This window comes from Prunus persica, chromosome G8 (assembly GCF_000346465.2).
Source record: "Prunus persica cultivar Lovell chromosome G8, Prunus_persica_NCBIv2, whole genome shotgun sequence".
Classification (NCBI taxonomy): Eukaryota; Viridiplantae; Streptophyta; class Magnoliopsida; order Rosales; family Rosaceae; genus Prunus; species Prunus persica.
The window spans coordinates 22237986-22257603 of record NC_034016.1 but is presented as its reverse complement, the minus strand read 5'-3'; the positions used below and the strand labels follow the sequence as shown (position 1 = coordinate 22257603).

Here is a 19618-nt window from a genome sequence, read left to right as displayed (position 1 = left end):
TTTGTGTACTTTAACACTTAAATAAAATTATTTTTGAAAATAAATTTTGAATCTTTTGTTTTTAATAAAACTGTTCTATTTTAGTTCTCCATCATCATTTTTTTTTTTTTGGTTATCTTATCATTTATGAGGGTAATAATTGAATTTTTGTTAACTAAAGGCTCAAGTATTGAGAAAACCCCATGATACTTGTCAGTATGTGTGAGAAAATCTCATCGCATTGCTTGTATTTAAAAAAAAGCCCCTGGAGTATTGAGAACATCTTCAAATAAAAAGAAGAGGCATAGTCACCTTTTAAGATGCATCTCCAATATGTCTTTTTTTAACTTTGCTGAAAACACGATTGGAATGCGGATGCAAATTGCAATATGGAAGAACTATTTTATTTTTTTCTTTCTACAATGACATATGGACATTTAAATAATATGGAATATTAAGTTGAACTGAAGTCAATTTGTGACAAGGTTTGATCAAATTGAATGGTCAGAAACTTCTATTTATTATAAATTTCTCAACTTTATAATGTTACACTACGCCGAATGAACCCAAAGTCAATATACAAACAGGGCACAGGCTTCTCTCACCATGAAAATGAACCTTTCCAAAACCACAACAAAAAAAACTCAGGTATCATAAAACATGGAAGGTATTATTTATATATTAACCCTAGAGGCTTATTACAGCCGATAAACAATGTGTACTTGTATAAACTTCTCTACACCGAGCTAAGAATGTTCTCCCACCAACCCCAAAATCTATACTTAGACATCTGCAGAAGTACCAGCATACTTGAAGGCTAAAACAAGGTTGTTGCCGACATTAGCCCGTAGTTCATGCTTGCATCTTTTCCTGGATTGCCTTGTAGCACTTAAGACTGCAAAGAGGAAGCTTTGACTTAGAATCCCTATACTTGTACGGGTTGGTACATGATGGACCCGCACAATTCTCACGCGGAGGAGGATAACTGAATTTCCATACCACAAGATGTTAAGACCATCACCAAACAAGCATTGATATTGGGTAAAACTAGCAACAAAAAGAATTACCTGCAGGGTTTAGAGTCAAATAAACTGGGGAGACCCATATCATTAGAGAATATCACTACAGTCCCCGTTGGGCCCATCACGTATCTGATGGAGTTTGATGGAAGTGTCAACATGTTAGCAGCCTTCTCCTGCATAAAGTACAGTGAGTACAAGATGGAACTGCTAGCATTTTACAGAGGCAGAAGCACAAGAGGGGAGGGAAGGAGGGATAAATCCCGTAGTTTACAATACCTGTGCCAATTCTTCTTGGCGCTTCTTTATCTTGTCTTCGCGCTTCTTCCTGCTGGAATCTTGACCAAGTATCTTTCTAATAGCCTCAGCCTGCGTAATTCAATAACAAAAATAAAGGCCGATCTCCAATTCAAGAACTCCAAAGAAATTAAAGGAAAATGACAAAGGAATAAAGAGCAAAATAAAGCATACCTCTGATTCCCTAGCGGCCTTCTCAACCTGCATTCTGCGTCTCTGAGCAGCCTCAGCTTTCTTCAGTTGCTGCTCCACATCCGAAAGTTTCCCCTTTTGTTCTGTGGTCAACCACAACAATCATAAAATGGAAATATTACAATTAACTATACTAACAAAAGAATTTAAAGTACACAAAATATTGGTGGAAAAGCTCACTTCTAGACGGTGCAGGTGGTAATCCATTTGGAAACTCAATTAAGCTTGAACCAGGGGATGAAGAGACATCTTTGCTTGACTGAAGGGCCCGTTGACGAGTTGTGAGAGTCATTTCCTTCTTACCATCCATCAAAGAGTCAACAGATTCCTTCTTCTGTTTCTTTTTACCTTCAAGCTCACCATCAGATAATGAATCTTCATCTTCCTCATAATCAGTGTCTCCAGATGCTCTATCTGTTCTCGACTTCTTCTTAAGGTCTTTTCCCAACCTTGATGCACCAGCATTATCACTATTAGAAACTGCGGAAAGTTTTCTATGTTTCTTGCTAGACTCTTCGTCATTTTCTCTATACCCTGCAGTAACCTTCGATGTCTTGAGTTTCTCCAGATACCGAATCTCATCATCCTCTTCATCATCTCCAAATTCTCCATCAAGAACACGCCTCTTAGGCACCCGCTTGCTCTTACGAACTGGTTCAGATCTATCTCCTTCCTTTCCAGAGGTGTTTTTTCCCGATATCCTGCCCATCGAACAATTATCCCTCCCAAGACTGAAACCACTTCTCGAAAAATCCTTCCACGGAATTCCTTTTAAGCCGCTCTTCTTATCTGAAGGGGAATGATTATCATCTGAATTTTCCTGCTATGGAAAAATTTGTTTACAAAAAAGATCTCAACAGACTAAGAATAATAAAATGCATTTATTTTGTAAATATGCACACATAAATGCAAAGGATAATTTTCCATACATAACATATTCTAAGTTTCCATTTATCCAATTAAAACGGCCCACGTGGTGACAAGTAGATACTCTGATCTGGGTCATACCAATAGTCGCGTTGATTATCAAAAATTTTATACACAAAATAAACATTCTTTTATAATAAATACACTCAAAATTCAAAATTTTCAACAACTCAGACATTAATGGCCCATAACCCAAATGCATATGCATCAATCGCAAATAAGATGATGCAAGTGAAGAAAAAAAACTTAAAATCCTCTTGGTATATTTGGGGCGATAGTGATTCCATTACTCACTATGAAAGAGCAATAGTTTATTACCGGAAGATTTGGCTTCTGCCGCTGTCTAGAGACATCTGACAATCGAGAAGTCTTCGTAGAAGACCCACCCTCTGCTGTACCATTGAATGCAGAGTTGGCCTGAATTGTACGCGTGACACCACCAACCTTGAGCTTAACCTTTTTTACCTTGTTCTCATTTCCAAATCCATCTAATCCTGACAACCTAGTACTTGGACTTTCACCATTCATCCCGTCAAATGCATCAGCACTTCTTGACTCTGATATCAAACCATCCTTCATTATGCTTGTGCTTTTCCAATTAGCGGGAGCAAGGACACCTTCGCTAGACCTTTTGTTATTGATCCCATTTCGTCCTGGCTCATTATTGTAAAATGAATTAAATTCACCATCCTTGCTATCATTTTTGTGAGGTTTTTCACCGTTGCCTACAGCAGAAGAAACCCTGGCCATACATTCATTAAGACTACATTCTTTTCTTTTAGAATTGGCATCACAACCTGCATTCTCATCACTTGAGACCTTGCTCTGATCATCTGAAGGTGTCGCTGATGACAATGATGACTGATCATGGAGTTCATTGTATGGCTGTGAATCAGGTCGAGGTCGACGAAAAGTTTGACTTCTCTTCCTTCTTACAGCATTGCTGATACTGTCCAATCTATGACTATTGCTAATGTTTTCCATGACAGAGAGTTGTTACAGCCCAATTCTTGTGATGCCACTACTTATCAAAACATGAATAAGAAAAAACACACCAACGAAGTACTCCAGCGATGCCAAAATCCCTACCCAACAAAAAAAAGAAGGAAACATATATAACTATTTCCATAATTACAAATAAACAAATCATACGCTGTTATTTTCAGTAACATAGAGCAACAGAGCATAGGATAAGGATGTGAAGCATTCTATATATAAAAAACATGAGAACAAACAGCAAACATAGAATTAAACATGACAACCAATTTGGAATGGAAGAAAATTAAAAACAATTTAGGTTTTTGGAAGGGATAAGGGTGTTTAACAAAAGCTCTTGACAATAACACAAATTTTTTTGGTTAGCTGATCAAAGCATACAGGTGAAAACCCAGAATCCCAGAAAACTGTGCCTTAGTTGCTAACATATAACACACAAAAACTACAACAATTAAATCGAAGACATTCAAATGCAAAAAATGGGGCATTACAAAACCTAAAACCCATAAAAGAAACCAAAGCGGGTTCTAGCTAAAATTCAATGAATTCATATATGACAAAAGCCCACCCAAGAACGAAACAAACCAGAAGCAAAACGCCCATTGAACACTAGAACAAAAACCCCAAACCAACCATTCACATAATTTAGAAGCAATCGAAATCAACCCCACATAAATAATTGTGAAATTTAAAGCAAGCGAACCACAAGAATACATACATCCAAACCTTAAACAAGAGACCAATATAAAACATAATCAGCATACACACGCCCAATGACACACTCATCATTCATCAGAACAAAGAGAAAACCAATAACAAAAAACAACCCAAAACCCGCTGTAACATATTAAAATCAAATTACCCAGATAGAAAAACCTCACATAATCAACGAAAACTCAAGCAAAAGACCGATCCAATACCTTATGAATCGAACTGAATTGGGACACCAGAAGTCGCCGCAGTGAAAGAAAACGCAAACATTCCGAAAGAAGAAAGGAAGTAAACCCCGAGAGGCAAAGCAGAGAGAAGAGAGAGAGAGACGCAGAGAGATAATGACTGGGAAATAAAATTGGGTGGGTGAGTAAAAAGAATATGGTGGTGTCTGGTGTGGATAGAGACACGCGGAGTTAGGGTTAGAGAATGGGAAAGAGATAGAGTCAGAGTTGGAGTTTTTAGGGTAATGTGAGAGAGAGAAAGGAGGTGGTGGTGGTAAAGGAGAGGAAGGGCTAATAATCTTCGTGTTCACCATTTTGCTAATTCCACACCAAAGACCCAAAGCCCAAGTTTTCCCCGACCCCAACCCCAAACCCCTCCTGTGGTTTTTATTTTGTTTAGATTGGTCTTTGTTGTTTCTTTCTTTTGTTGATCGGTCACCCAACTCGTTCAACCCACTCAGTAACAACTCAATCCTCTTTCTCTCTCACTCTCTCTCTCTCTTTCCTTCGCTTTCCTTTTTTATTTCCCTCCTCTTCTACACAAGGTTATGCTGCAAGTGTATGCGCAGGTTTAGACACTGCGCACAATCGGCTTATGTTAGCTACTTCGTTTCTATTATTTTATTTCCACATGGACTGGGGCGTGTTTGGACTGCTACTAATGGATCATTTTTCTTGGACAACGCTAGAATTTCCATTTCTATGTTCTCTCTCATCCCATTTAATTGTGCTTTGATGATCATTTCTGCGGCAAATAAATCAAATAAGGAAATCGTTTAGTTATCTAATTGTTATCGACAAAATATAGACAAACACAATGTTATTGTTAACTTTTCACATTAATCAAAGACTTACACGACTTTCAATTTGATATTTCATCGTTTATAGAAATCATCATCGGAAAATCATCTAAAAAAATAAATGATTTAACCTTGTCATCGATTCACCACCACCACCACCCCCCCACTCTAGTATGCTTCTTCCCTCCCTATCTCTCATATCTCTCTCACACTTATTTTTCTCCATTAGTGCCACAATACTGGTCAACATGCTCCATATTAGAAAGAGAGGCGAGATGGAGAGTTGCAGAAGAGGAAAATAGTAGGGAGGTAGCGGATTGATGGTGAGTTGGGAATGGGGCCTATTTTGGGAGAGAATTTTGACATTAATAGTTGTATACAATCATTTGTGTGATAGGAGAAATAGACACATACTTGTATACAACGGATGAATATGAAATATTTTCTCTTTGTTGGGGGTGTTGAGTTGTTGAATATACATTTTGTTTTTAAGAAATGCTTTTATTTTATTAATAAGGGCAAAATTGGAGTTGAAGGTGTAAAAGAATTCTGCCGGGTAAAGTTGGGGATATTTGCTGAAATTCATATAGGAAACCAAAAATAGAACAGCTTGTCTTCTTCCCTTTTCCGGTCGATTTAAAATAACATTGGCTAGCGATTTAACATATGGGACAACAAGAAATAGGTCATAAGCCCATTGGCTAGCGATTACAATGAGTTGTTGACCCAGAAAAAGCCCAATTCATCTCCAGTCGTACATGTAATGGATCAAATTACAATGTTAACTGGGCCGAGATTTGTTCCCAGCCAATCAAGGCCCATCATCATGCGTGTGGCGCTTTAGCTTTTTAGACTCGAGTTTGGTAATTGGAAGTTGGAACCACCTAATTGAACGTGATTGCAAAGCCATCAAATATCCACTTACCTAAGCAAACCCAAAACAACCAAATGGAACATTATAATACCCTTTTTTCTTCTCTGCGTATAAGAAGAATTGCATTTGCAAGGAATGAAATGGAGAAGAACATAAAACAAAATATCTCCCTTTTTTTCTCTTTTATCTTTTGTGAATGTTTAATTCACATGTACATTGCAAAGAATTTATAACTTAAGTGGCTAAGAGCAGTTATCCCTGTATATGAGAATATGTGTTCGATTTCCCCTGTCCATATATCGCTTGTATTACAATTACATTACATGGGGTGTACATGAGTTGGAATGTTATTAGAAACAAATGCTGCACCAGCCAACAAGTACAGAGTATTATGATTAAGGGGAATGTGAGGAGCAAAAGGAGGACTGCCCTCTCTCCATCTATCTCTCTGTGTGAGCCCTCATCATAGTTTTGTGTCGGCTCTAAAAGTATACATGAGCTACCAAAAGATGGAGGAGTGCAATGCTTTCATGATTTACAGATTCCGCATGTTGCCCCACCCCCACATTACCAAAACACCAAAACTTTATGATTTTTTTCCTTTTTTTTTTCTCCATATTATCTGTTACACATTTTAAATAATTTTTGCTAGTTTATTAAACCAAACCTTCCAAGTTCTAAGAAGAAGCATTTACAACCTCACGAGGGACTAGGAACCACCCACTTCCAAGTTTGATCTCTTAACAAACTGGTCTTTATATATCTTGAAAGAAAAGGCTTGACTTTTTCGTTTGGGTACCACCAATTGGCTTAGATTTGTTCTGAAATCTGTAACTGTTACTGTATATATATATCATATAAAAATATGTATGCGGGTGGAAGTGGCTGGTGGTGGTGGTGGCTTTCCAGGGAGGATTGCTATTCCTATGATCCATATTTGCCACCAAGAGCCTTTTTACACTCTGGCCAACCAAAAATTATAATCACAATTATGATGATGATGATGAGTGCTTTAACTTTGTAATGACATAAACCCATATATATTCTCTCTGTGTAGAGTTGAGCATATGTTGTTAATGTGAAAGGAAAGCAACCCTTTAAAAAGTCATTGTAATTATTCACATGAAAAAGAAAAAGGCCAGTGTAATTATATTAAGGCATCAATCAAGTGGGAACTGGCCATCTTTTTTTTATTTTTTCCGGGTCGTGGCTGAGACTAAGAGACATCAAACCTCAAGAAGGATATGCCACTTCTGTGAAAACCATTCATTACGAGTTAATTATTCTTTAGGGCTTTTACCCTTCTGAAAAGGGGAGGATTAGATGCCAAAACAAAACCTTACCCTGAATTGACAAAATAAAAGCAATTAATTAGGATTAGATGCCAAAACAAAATCATGAGTACAGTAGAGCTTAGGTTGCATGATCCAATTTCTCAAAAAGGTCTTTTGTTTTTACTTTAGTGTAAGAATCATAAAGGCTATTCTAAAATTTATAGCTCAAGTTGTTCGAATCCTCTTTTTCAATATCGCTTGTATAAAAAAAACTTATGAACTACTTAATGTATGTAATATGATTCTTTCTGTTTATCAAGTATGTATGCCTTTCTTTATTTTTCATTTTTTTTGGTCTGAATTAATATGATTGCTTTACATGATCGTTTTACTGCAAAATTTCTTTTGCTTCAGTTGGGATTGGGAGAGCACTGAAAATCAAACTTTTATAGGGTAGCCGAGTAGGATGATGACGCGTGTACGGTTTCCATGATTTGACATTATAATGTGGCACAGGCCTGAGGCTTCCCATCTCTCATGTGCATAATGCTGCAGCAGCAGAAAGTGATCTGATAGGGTCCAATCCAATCTAACGGAATGCAATTCATGAATAGAATCGTTCATGGGAAGGGAAGCACCACCTTCACCTTAGCTGGGCGCTGGCTTACCATAACATGTGAAGACGATAAATATTTGTAACAGATAATCTATCCGAATTTGGTAATTGCAATTATAGTCCAACTATTATTGACACTCTTTTTATTACAAGTAATAATGAATGATTAACAACCGTCCAGTCCAGGGCCTTTTAATTTGATTACTTTGAGAATTACATAATTTCAACCCATTCCCTTGCTCAAATGACTTGGTTGGCAATCTCTCTCTCTCTCTCTCTCTCTCTCTCTCTCTCTCTCTCTCTCTCTCTCTCTCTCTCACCATTTACATTTCATTTCCTCCTTTTATGACACTTCTTTTATTGGATGGCAACCAATTCAGTTTAATCATTTATAATCTGTACCAACCAGTAAGCTACCATTTCGGTAAATACCATGAGGTATCCCCACATCCGAAGTGTGACATTAATTCCCGTTCGGGATTCTGCTTACTCTTGGCCACAAAGTGATTTTAACATCATTGAAGCACTAAGGGCCAGTTTGGCATTGCTGTGCTGTGAAAATAATCACTGTCAAATTTACTGTGAGAGAAATCAGCTGTGAGAAAAAGTAGTTTGGCGTTTGGTAAAATTTTTGTTAAAAGTGTTGTTGGTATTGATTTTACTCATAATCAGAAAATGATTGCCAATTAATCATTAAACTCAGCTCCTCTTCGAAACTGATTCCTGCATAATCAGAAAATGAAAGCACCTCATTAGCTGCTTTCTTTTATAGCTTTCTCTCACATCAATTTTTAACAATAAGTGATTTTCTCACAGTTTACCAAACGGGTTGGGCTTCCCAAAATTTTAAAAAAATCACTTATCACCTCAAATAAGCAATGTTAAACGGGCACTAAGTAGCTGGGCTAACTAGAAGTGACAGTTTGCCAACCGCACCACACCTTGTGGTTAGTAAGCTACCTTTTCATAAATTGAATATATAAAAGTTTTTCTTAATGTATTTACTACCAAATAGAGCTAAACTTGTTTTACTATATCTCTCCTTACTTTGTTGAAAAATTACCTCCCCCATAGCTTACTTGTCACACTAAAATATTAATTGCCAAATAATTAACTTATTTTAGCATTATATATTTTCAGGTTTGGAATATTAACTTTATATGTTATGATGAATTTCACTAATTTACTGAATAATTATTTCTAAAGGAGTGACATGATACAAACTTTATATAATTTATCAGCAAAGCAACAACTTGAATGTACTCTTTCTTAAAATTATTTATATTTGCCAACCAAACACGTATTTTAAATCAAATCTGATAAAATTTCAGGATCTGCCAAACAAACCCTCAAATGGGAAGATGCCTTCCCACGCGCTACAGGTGCCGGGTTTTGTGATTGAGCGGCACTTCCGCAAATTACAAAACTTTTACGCTTGTTACACGTTGACGGGGCAGCAGATTGATATACCCAAACCTTATCCAATCAAAACATGTCACGTACAAAGCAACCATTGTCCATTGTGCTTGACCGCTGACACCCATTGGTCTGTCGTGAATCTTTCCTTAACTACCAGCGAGTATATCACTCACTCTTGCTATTAAAATATTAAATGCTCGCCGAACGGTCGTGCGTGGGACCGGTAAAGACGCTCTACGTGGGCCTCAACTTTATCCATACCTGGAGGTTCGGCACCGGACCTATCATTTGAATTTTTCGAACGTTGAAGCCATCGAGATGGTAGTGTTCTGATCTGTATCTGTATGCAGTATGCCCATGCCATGCCTCCTCCACTCGTGTCCCATTTGCTTGTTTGCTTCCAATTAATATTTTTTTAAATAGGCAGACAGAACATTTGTCATAAATTATGTGCACACAACACATAATATTCATATCAAGTTTATTATAATTGACAAATCCGTCAAAATAAGGAAAACACAAATTTATTGAGTATCGGGACACATTCTTGATCTTTTTAAATAAATCATGTGTGTTGGCTTCCCATCAAAATTTAGTGATCAGCTTGCTGAAAAGACACTCTAGTACTATAGACAGGTTCAATCCAACATTATAGATGAAAGAAAAGATGGGCGGTAGAAAAGTTCCAAACTTCTCTTACTTAGAGCTCAAGTCCATAGTTTATCTTTTGTATTGGTTAATCCATCATTATGACCTAAGTGGTTATAGGTGTTCAACAACCATTTCTATGTGACAAAGACACATTACCAACCAGATAATCGCCTACAATTTCAAGTATATATTTATATTCGATGTAATTAGATGATTGGATAATGTTCATGCTTGTAGCTTGCTTTCAAACTTTTTACTTGCCCAAAATATTGGGTCAATGTTCATACTTTCTACATATGCTTTCGTTGCTTTGAAACAAATTAACCAATATATATATATATATATAATATTTGAATTTGAACTTGTATATGACCAAGGGAGGGTAGGTTTAAAACAAATTATTTGGCTTGAACGCTAGAGGTTATTTTGTAAATATTGTGAAAGTACTCATAACACACCAGAAACTGAATTGGATGAGTAAACCTGGGCATGTATTTCAAATAAAAAACAAAATTCTTTCCCTCCTTTTTCTCTTGAAAGGAAGAAAACGAATAAGTTAGCAAACGGTAGCTATAAAACTAGTTGGACATGACGATAGCTACATGCAAATGAAATGGACAAACTCACCCACTTGCGATAATATTATTTGAAAGGCTAGTGTTAATGTTTTTGAATTCATCTAATTAAGGCAATAGTAGTGGCACACACACTAGCCATCGTTATCAGATTAAAACACAAGCTATGCCATTCTTTACATATTGCCTAAAGATTTGAAGACTATTGGATTTTGAAGCACAAGCTAGAAATATATGGAATAGAGTGGTAGGTTTCATGGATCCTAAACTGATTTGGACCGTCATCCAGCATTCAAAATGATGGCAAAGTTTTTATAGTTATATCTAAATTTGAATCATCCTCGATTAATTAAAAAAGATTTTCCTAGTTACAGTTATACCTGATATAGAAAAATGGTTTACTGCAACAAATTAATTGTACATGATGAGTTTGTAGGAAAATTCTGTGGTGCCTCAGCTGTATCGGTACAGCCCGTTATCCAAGGGTCAGTATTGCATCTTAAAAATAAAGGGTTGAGATTGAATGACCTGAAGACTTGTTGAGCCCTTTGTTATTAAATATCACGTGACATACACGTGACTGAGAAAACAAGTGAAAAGCTTCAACGAACGTGCGGAAGCCCTGGCGTGCATTGGACCTGCTTATCTCTGGGATCGATCTCTCTCTCTTGGAAATCCAATCCTCATCTATGTCCCCAAATCAGAATCTGGGCGTCTCACTTCTGCCGACGCTGAGATGCAACAGTCATCGGACATCGCGTGCACTGGGAGCTGCTTCATCTTTGCAATATATCTCTCTTTCTCTCTCTCTCAAATCCAATCCTCATCTTTGTCCCCAAGTTGGAATCTGATGCATCTCCTCTCTGCCGACACTGCGATGCAAGAACCATCGGAGAGGAGACAGAGTGGGTGATTCAGTCGAGTTCGACGGGGGTGGTGTGAAAGGCCTTTATTTGGGTAGAAATTCAACGACTTAGTATTGAATCTGGAGTGAGGATGTCTGTGTTGCAGAGCCTTTGATGGGAGAAAAAATTCAACGCCTTGGACTGAATCTTGGTGATTTTTTTTCCCTCTTTTAATAATTTTTAATATTTTAATATTTTAATATTTTCTCTTAATTTCATCACAGCATCAGACCCACTGTGATCCTTTCTCCATCAAACCCATGTAATTTTCGTTTTATGGAGGATTTGTTTTCTTCCATGTATGAGGTTATGGATTTGTGCTTCAAAATAAGGTATGAAATTTTGAACAATCAGGTTGTTGATTTTCTTTAAAGTCTTGGATTCTTGAATTTTCTTCCTACTTTTTTTTTTTTTTTTTCAATTTGAAATTTGTTTTATTACTCAAGAACTCTGGTCATGATGAATCCAATTGGAGTTTTCGGGCTTGTTAGTGGAGAACTGAGGTTGGCATCAAAAGAGAAAGATGAGTTCTTTAACTAAGAAACCTCATAACTGGTTTTGGTTTTGGCTATATTATTTCTTATGTGCAATTGCATATAGTTTTTATGCAATTGCATACAGTTTATGCAATTTTTGACCCCCTGTATGCAATTAGCGACAGTGTGATGTTTAAAGAAACGTTTGACTTGAATGCTATGTCATTGAGTTATTTACCCATTAACAATCTAGTAACAATTGAGGTTTCGTTCGTTGAGTATGTTGCGGTCATTTGATAAATTTAAATGTTGGTATGTTCGGTAAGAAAAAATAAGAGTTCACGAGAAAGAAGAAGACATGATATATATATATGTATAATTTTTTTTTAGGTGAAGTGTCTTGGGTTGCCATTACCATTTCAAAGATTGTATTGCTAAATCTGTAAGTGTATGGTTTAAATGTGATGTTCATGATTGATATTGGTTGTTGTGATTGCCGTAATTGCTATATATTGGTTGCTCTGGCTAAGGAGTCAGGAAAAGAGCAGTTAAGACAAGTGCATTTTTGTTACACTGAAATATGTGTTTTGAGATACCATCACAGTGTTTGAATAATCTCTCTCTACCTCCCTCTCATTTGCAGAAAGGGGTATGCTCACTTGGACTTTTCATGCATACTTGGTGAGATTCTCACCTTCTTCTGAGAGCCTAATATTTAGGGGCTAACATTTGTGTACTCTACAAGTTATAAATTGAGCTAAACGTATTACAAAATATTTTAGGTGAAGTGTTTTCTTTGTTTATGTTTCTTTTTTGAGATCTTATTTCTTATTTATGTGACATGTAGTCTTGGTTAGAGAAAATAGATGATATCACATATAATTTTCTATAGCTTTTAGGTAGTAGTAGATTATCCGTATTGTCATGCAAATGAACACACACACAAAAGAGGCCCTCTAGCCAAAAAGAGGAAATTTGGTGATCTTTGCATACGTTATAAGAGTGTGAGCCAATGAGCCTTCTAGTAAAAACGAAAGAAGTTAAAAACCAAAAAAAGGGCGGAAGGCAATTGCATATTGTAAACTAATAATTGCAAACAGACGTTACGAAATTGCGTATATATATATATATATATGCAATTGCATATTGTAAAATGAGATTGCACATAGATGCTACGCGATTGCATACAGGCATATGCATATGGATACTATAAATTGAGAATTGCACACGTGCTATCAAATATGCGATATATGCCCACAAAACCATTAACATGGTTAAATTGTTGATTTAGTCCTTGAACTTGTATCCAATTTTCAATTTATCGCATGACCTTTTTTTTCATAATATTACGGATATGAATTTTCTTTATCACCAATGTCTCCCCTGCCGTTTAATTCCCTAACATTTCGTCCAATCTGTCATTAAATATGAGGGCACATTGATCATTTCATACGTTAAACATAATTGAATTATGTAAAATTAAATAATATGAAAGGATATTAAATATATGCCTTAAAGCCAAACATGTGATATTGCGTTCTTTTTTGGATATTTCACCATCATTTATGGGCAAAATCATTGTTTGCATCTATGTTATTTAGTCTACAATCATAATAGCACAACAATCCTTGGAATATGATTCGTATGTGGGCTAAGCAATGAGATTGGATATAAGAAGACTTCTCATATTTCCACTTCACTTCGTGGTCATATATTATCAATTGGGCATTGATCATAATCGAAAAGGTCCAATTTTCTTTTTCGTCAATTCAATGTGACTCAATCAATCGACCATTAAGTAATAATTTTTGTTGAAAGCTTTTAAATTTATATTTGTACCAACAATCATATGTTTGATTTTATTGAATTTTTTTTAAATTAACAATATAGGAATAATTGGAGATAATCAACAAAGTTCAATTTTATTCTCAATACTTCATTGGGTTAAATTAGTAGTAAATCATGAAAGTTATATTCAGTAATTTATGCCCAACAAACCTACCTAAAGAACGCTAAGCGACTCGTTCATCGGGTAAATAATGTTGTTCGTTGACCAAATTACCCAACGAACTCCTTGATTTACTCAACAAAAAAGGTATTTTACTTCGAAGACGCAAGGGGAGCGCTCGGTGAGTAAAGCTAGTCGTTCCCCGAGAAATTGGACTAACTAAAATATTTTATCAAACAAACGGGCTGTTTGTTCTAGTGAACGCAAGGGTTGCGTTCGTTCAGTAAAGTTATCTGTTCCCTGTAAAATTGGCCAAACCAACTTACTTTTTCAAACAAATGGGGAGTTTGTTCAAACGAACGTAAGGGTTTGCTTTCGTTCAAAAATACTCGGCGTTCTGCCGAAAAAGAAGGCCAACATAGCTAATTTTTTAAACCAATAGGGTATTTGTTCAAACGAACGAAATACGTGCGTTCCTTAAAAAAAGCTACCCGTTCGCCGAAAACATGCCCCAACCACCTTACGTTTTCAAACAAACGGGGTATTGTTTCACACCAACGCAACATGTGCGTTCGTTGAGGAAAGTTTTCTGTTCGCCGAAAAAATATATCCAACCAACTTACTTTTTCAAACAAACGGGCTATTTGTTCACATAAACGCATGGGTTGCGTTCATTGAGTAAAGTTGCTCGTTCTTCTAAAAAATGGGCCAAACTAACTTACTTTTTCAAACAAACGGGCTATTTGTTCACGTAAATGCATCGGTTGCGTTCGTTGAGTAAAGTTACCCGTTCCCTGAAAAAATGGGCCAAACTAACTTACTTTTTTAAACAAACGGGCTATTTGTTCATGCGAACGCAGGGGTTGTGTTCGCTGAGTAAAGTTGTCCGTTCCCTTGAAAAATGGGCCCAACTAACTTACTTTTTCAAACAAACAGGCTATTTGTTCATACGAACGCAGAGGTTGCGTTCATTGAGTAAAGTTGCCCGTTCCCCAGAAAAATAGGCCAAACTAACTTACTTTTTCAAACAAACTGGCTATTTGTTCACATAAACGCAGGGCTTGCGTTCGTTGAGTAAAGTTGCTCGTTACCCGAAAAAATGGGCCCAACTAACTTACTGTTTCAAACAAACGGGCTATTTGTTCACGCGAACGCAATGGCTTGCGTTCGTTGAGTAAAGTTATCCGTTCTTCCGAAAAATGGGCCCAACTAACTTACTTTTTCAAGAAAACAAGCTATTTGTTCACGCGAATGCAGGGGTTGTGTTCGTTGAGTAAAGTTCCCCGTTCCCTGAAAAAATGGCCAAACTAACTTACTTTTTCAAACAAACGGGCTATTTGTTCATGTAAACGCAGGGATTGCGTTCGTTGAGTAAAGTTGCTCGTTCTTCGGAACAATTGGCCCAACTAACTTACTTTTTCAAACAAACAGGCTTTTTGTTCACATGAACGCGATGAGTTACGTTCGTGGAGTAAAGTTGCCCGTTTCTTGAAAAAATGGGCCCAACTAACTTACTTTTTCAAACAAATGGGCGATTTGTTCACGCGAACGCTGGGGTTGCATTCATTGAGTAAAGTTACCCGTTTCTCGAAAAAATGGGCCAAATGAACTTACTTTTTCAAACAAACGGGATATTTATTTATGCAAACGCAAGGAGTGCGTTCGTTGGGTAAAGTTGCCCGTTCCCCGGAAAAATGGACCCTACTAAATTTCTTTTTTAAACAAACACACTATTTTTTCACGCGAACGCAAAGGTTGCGTTTGTTGAGTACGTTGTGTTCATTTGATAAAGTTAAATGTTGGTGTGTTCGGTAAGAAAAAAAATAAGAGTTCATGAGAAAGAAGAAGACATGATTTTTTATTTTTTATGTTGTTTTGTTTTGTTTTGAGTTGAAGAAATTATTATTATTATTTTAAAGAAAAAGCGTATGGGTGTGATATATAGTATTGTTAATTTAATTGGATCTTTCCCCTGATATTTTTCAGGTGCTTCTTTTTTAAAACTATTTAAAATGTGGTTCTTAAAATTTTTCATGTAAGCCTTGTACCAAGGGATATGCACTAGAAACCAACTCCACTAAATAAATTTTTGTGTCAATTTGTTGCACGTTGGAGTATATATACAGTTGTTATAATAATAATATAAATTATGTAAAATAAAAAATTTTAGGGGGTCCTCAAAAATCAGGGGCCCTGTGCATTGGCGCCACTTGCACTATTTCAGGGCCACCTTTTTCTACTAGTTGGGTTAATCTTAACTATCTCATATATGGGAAGATAGTAGAGAGCTCAAGAGAGACCTATGTGCACCATGTTCAAACATGGCTTACAAACTGCTCGGGTTACGTAACTTGGTATGACTATTGTGTGAATCTAGATGGTTGTTCCTCATTGTTTGAACCTCATTGGAGCTCTTCATTTATGTAGATGGACACTTATCTAAATTGTAATTCAATGTTAAAACAAACTATGGATTTATGCATGGTTTATTCATTCTAATCAACATTTTATTTTCAAACTTTTCATTAACACACATTACATACCACTTATATTTCATCATATGTATATCTTATTATTAGTAAATTTTGAGTTTTATTTGTTCAATACATTCATTGATAATGTACATAACATTTATGAAAGTTTTATACCAAAATTATGTGTTTCAATACCTATATCTGTCTTCTTCTTTTTTCCGATACCTAAGACGATAATAATATATCCCCCGAAATATCCGTAAATTGGAGGCCCTATATTATTTACATGGTTGATATTTTAATCCTTGGCCCACTCGAACCTTCCAAGGCAGAACCATATGTAGCCTTCTCTTTAAGGTTTAATTTCCTCCATTTATTAGCAATCTCTTCTTGTACCTGGAAAAAAAAATCTCATTAAAAGAGCCTTTTTAATAAAATAATTAATAAACTAACCCAATCCATTGCCATCTCTCACCTTATTGTCCAACTTTGCATTTGCCACTTTCCCCATTTTATGTCTTCTTTTTTTTTTTTTGTAAATTATTTATTTTTAATCAAAAAACCATCATAATATTAAGCAACTACATTTCCGATTTTTAGATGTACGTGTAACTTACATGAAATTAAAAAATGCATCTCGGCCAACTCTTGATTGTTGCACATTACTGTCGACTTTGCGCTTTCCTTTTGTTGATCCCCTTTTTTGAGCTTCCATAACTTGCACAAATCAAGTACAAAACACTATCATGCAATTGTCTATAGCGCCGAGAATTTGAATACTAATCCAAAGCCTAATACCCCCACCCCCGTAAACACCACAACATCACATTGCTTAATTAAAAAAATACGGCGACCTAGATTTGCATACAGTTGCTTAGTAATTGCATATACTGATATGCAATTGCTCGATACTACTTGCAAGTGCATCAGCCCTCGATTATAACATTGCATAGATAATGCACACAACCTACACATGCATTTCTCTATTGGGCCGAGATTCTGACTCATTTCAAATCCCAATCCAAATCTTAACGAAGCCTAACATTACACTTTCGGAACACTTTACTCCCTATAACAAATTATTCAAAAACACAGTCAAACCTACCTACCTACCACGAAATCACCTCACTTGCATAATTTGAAAACAAAACTATATACTCTAATTGCATTCAATGACTTGGATTTGCATACAGACTATTAGTAATTGCATATAGAGATATGCAATTGCATGAACATTACAACCATGAATGTGAGATACCCACTTCACCTCACAACACTTTCAAAATGACAAACCCACTTCATCTCATGAATGTGAGAAACCTACTTCCCCTCTTGCCCCAAGTCATCACCACAGAATTTCAATTAACAATACCATAAAACAATGTTAACTTACCTTCATAAGGAACTAATACCAAATGCTTTCACAAGGGCTCGATTGCAGACGAGAGGAGTGCCAATAACCCACCAGTGACTGGAAAAACTGAATTCCAATTCCTATTATCAACCCAAAATGCTAACCCCTAAAATTTTCCCCAAAATTCAAACCCTAGAATAGGTGGTTTTTGACAATGATGTCAAAGAAGAGAGAGAGAGGTTGCAGAAAGGAGGAAGAAACTTTCTACAGAAGAGGAGTTGAAGAAAATGACTTTGAAGATGATGAAGATTATCAGTTTGAAGTTGAAGCATACCACTTTGCGGAAGAAGAACGTCAACTGAGTGTGCATGTGAAATCGTTTACCTATTCACTTTAGCAGCAGCTCGTGAAATCGTTTACTTGTTGACCAGGTCAGCTGGTTTCCCTTGTATTTTAAAAAAAGTCACGTGCTAGGTTGTACAGAAGGACTCTAATCAAATACACCAAAAATCTGACCAACAGAAGCTTTATATTTTGACTACCTAATAAATTTTTGTTCACACAACAGACCCCATCTTCCCTTTCAAGTTCTTAAAGTTGAGTTTAAACATATCAACACCCTTCAAGTATTTGGAATTCAAGCAAACACATACCAACATAAAGGGTACATAAATGATCTCCGGGTTTCTACATGGCATATCTTAAGAGACTGAAACGAGTGCTTCATACCAGGCACTAATGCTTGCAATACAGGCTTCAGATAACCAACAAATTACTGAAACATCGACTTGCTTGCCAAGTCCTGTGTGAAGTGAAGTTCCCACCACAATTAAATCATACACAATCAGAGGCCTCATGGGTATTTATATATACAATCAGATCAAGAGGCACTATAACAACCCAGCAGAAATGCAGAGTGGGAAAAGAAATACAAATTTTGAATAATTAATTTATGGAATTGTTCAGTGAAAAAACTGAAACAACAATTCAAAATCACTAGTGATTAGCAATTTACAGCACCAAAAATCACCTAACTCACATCATATAAACATGATAACAAAATCCTTGATTTAATTACCAAAAAAGAGAAAATGAAAGCTGGTTGGCTGACTTAATAGAGATTACTTACTAACAATCATTACAAAACATAAAAATATATGCGATAAAATTGGAGTTGTCTATCTTTTGGCACAAAAAAGGGAAGACAAATCGATGTTTACCTAGAGCAGCAAGTTACTGAAAAGCAAAAATAGAGCAGTTCGTTAAGTACATAACTTTAATTTTCTAAATTCTTTAATCAACTGCACAATAATCTACCAAATTCTCATTTACAGCCAAATTGTAAATCACATATTAAATTTTAAAAGGAACAAATAAATGGCAAAACCCAAAATTTCATTTACAGCCACACCGGTCAAAATTCACACAAAAGAAGAATAAATTAAATAGAACCATCAATTACACATAACGAAAATCAACACATGAACTTACCGAGATGGAGGAAGCAGCTGGAGAAGACGAAGTGGGTTTCTGGGTTTTGGCTGAAATCTGCTCCTCAGATGGAGAAGACGAAGTGGGGGGAGCTTCTTCAGGCTGTAGGAAGCTGTGCAGCTATGAATTCACCGAAATAGAGCTGTGGCTGTGCAAAGCTATGGAGGAGGAGATAGACGAAATCGATCTGTGTGCAGCCTAGGTTTTGAACGAGCGGGAGTTTTTATTCTCCTTAGTTTAACTGGTTAACCAAAAGAACCAGTTTTCATTGTTTTTAAAAAAAGGCCACGTGATGGGCTGTACAGGTACACCCGGCGCACCACAGACAAACTCGAGTACATTACCTCATTTTATACGGAAAAAATAATAATAGAAATAAAACAAAATAAAGTCGATGAAAATGAAATGATGCAATA

At 36.2% G+C, this 19618-nt stretch overlaps 1 protein-coding gene and 1 long non-coding RNA gene across 3 annotated transcripts; both read right to left on the bottom strand.

Annotated features, from left to right (window-relative positions):
• LOC18767021 lies at positions 473-4923 on the bottom strand. 2 transcript variants are annotated; one of them, XM_020553637.1, is made up of 7 exons: positions 4331-4923; positions 2733-3499; positions 1668-2310; positions 1470-1570; positions 1278-1367; positions 1047-1174; positions 473-964 (listed from the first exon to the last, which is right to left on the bottom strand). In XM_020553637.1, exons 2-7 carry the CDS (start codon positions 3396-3398, stop codon positions 832-834), a joined length of 1761 nt encoding a protein of 586 aa, XP_020409226.1. In that variant the 5' UTR covers positions 3399-3499; positions 4331-4923; the 3' UTR covers positions 473-831. The 2 variants fall into 2 exon arrangements, with proteins under 2 accessions (XP_020409226.1, XP_007201181.1); XM_007201119.2 differs by having other exon boundaries at positions 1668-2307; positions 4331-4921.
• Positions 16570-19530, bottom strand: LOC109946277. The gene is made up of 2 exons (XR_002269467.1): positions 19203-19530; positions 16570-17074 (listed from the first exon to the last, which is right to left on the bottom strand). It is a non-coding gene; the product is annotated as an uncharacterized LOC109946277 (long non-coding RNA).

Coding starts and splice junctions, on each gene's coding strand:
- LOC18767021 (XM_020553637.1), bottom strand. CDS start 3,398: ATGGAAAACATTAGCAATAGTCATAGATTGGACAGTATCAGCAATGCT. Junction 2,311..2,732: donor GGCAGAAGCCAAATCTTCCG/GTAATAAACTAT, acceptor ATTTTTCCATAG/CAGGAAAATTCAGATGATAA. Junction 1,175..1,277: donor GCCAAGAAGAATTGGCACAG/GTATTGTAAACT, acceptor TACTTTATGCAG/GAGAAGGCTGCTAACATGTT.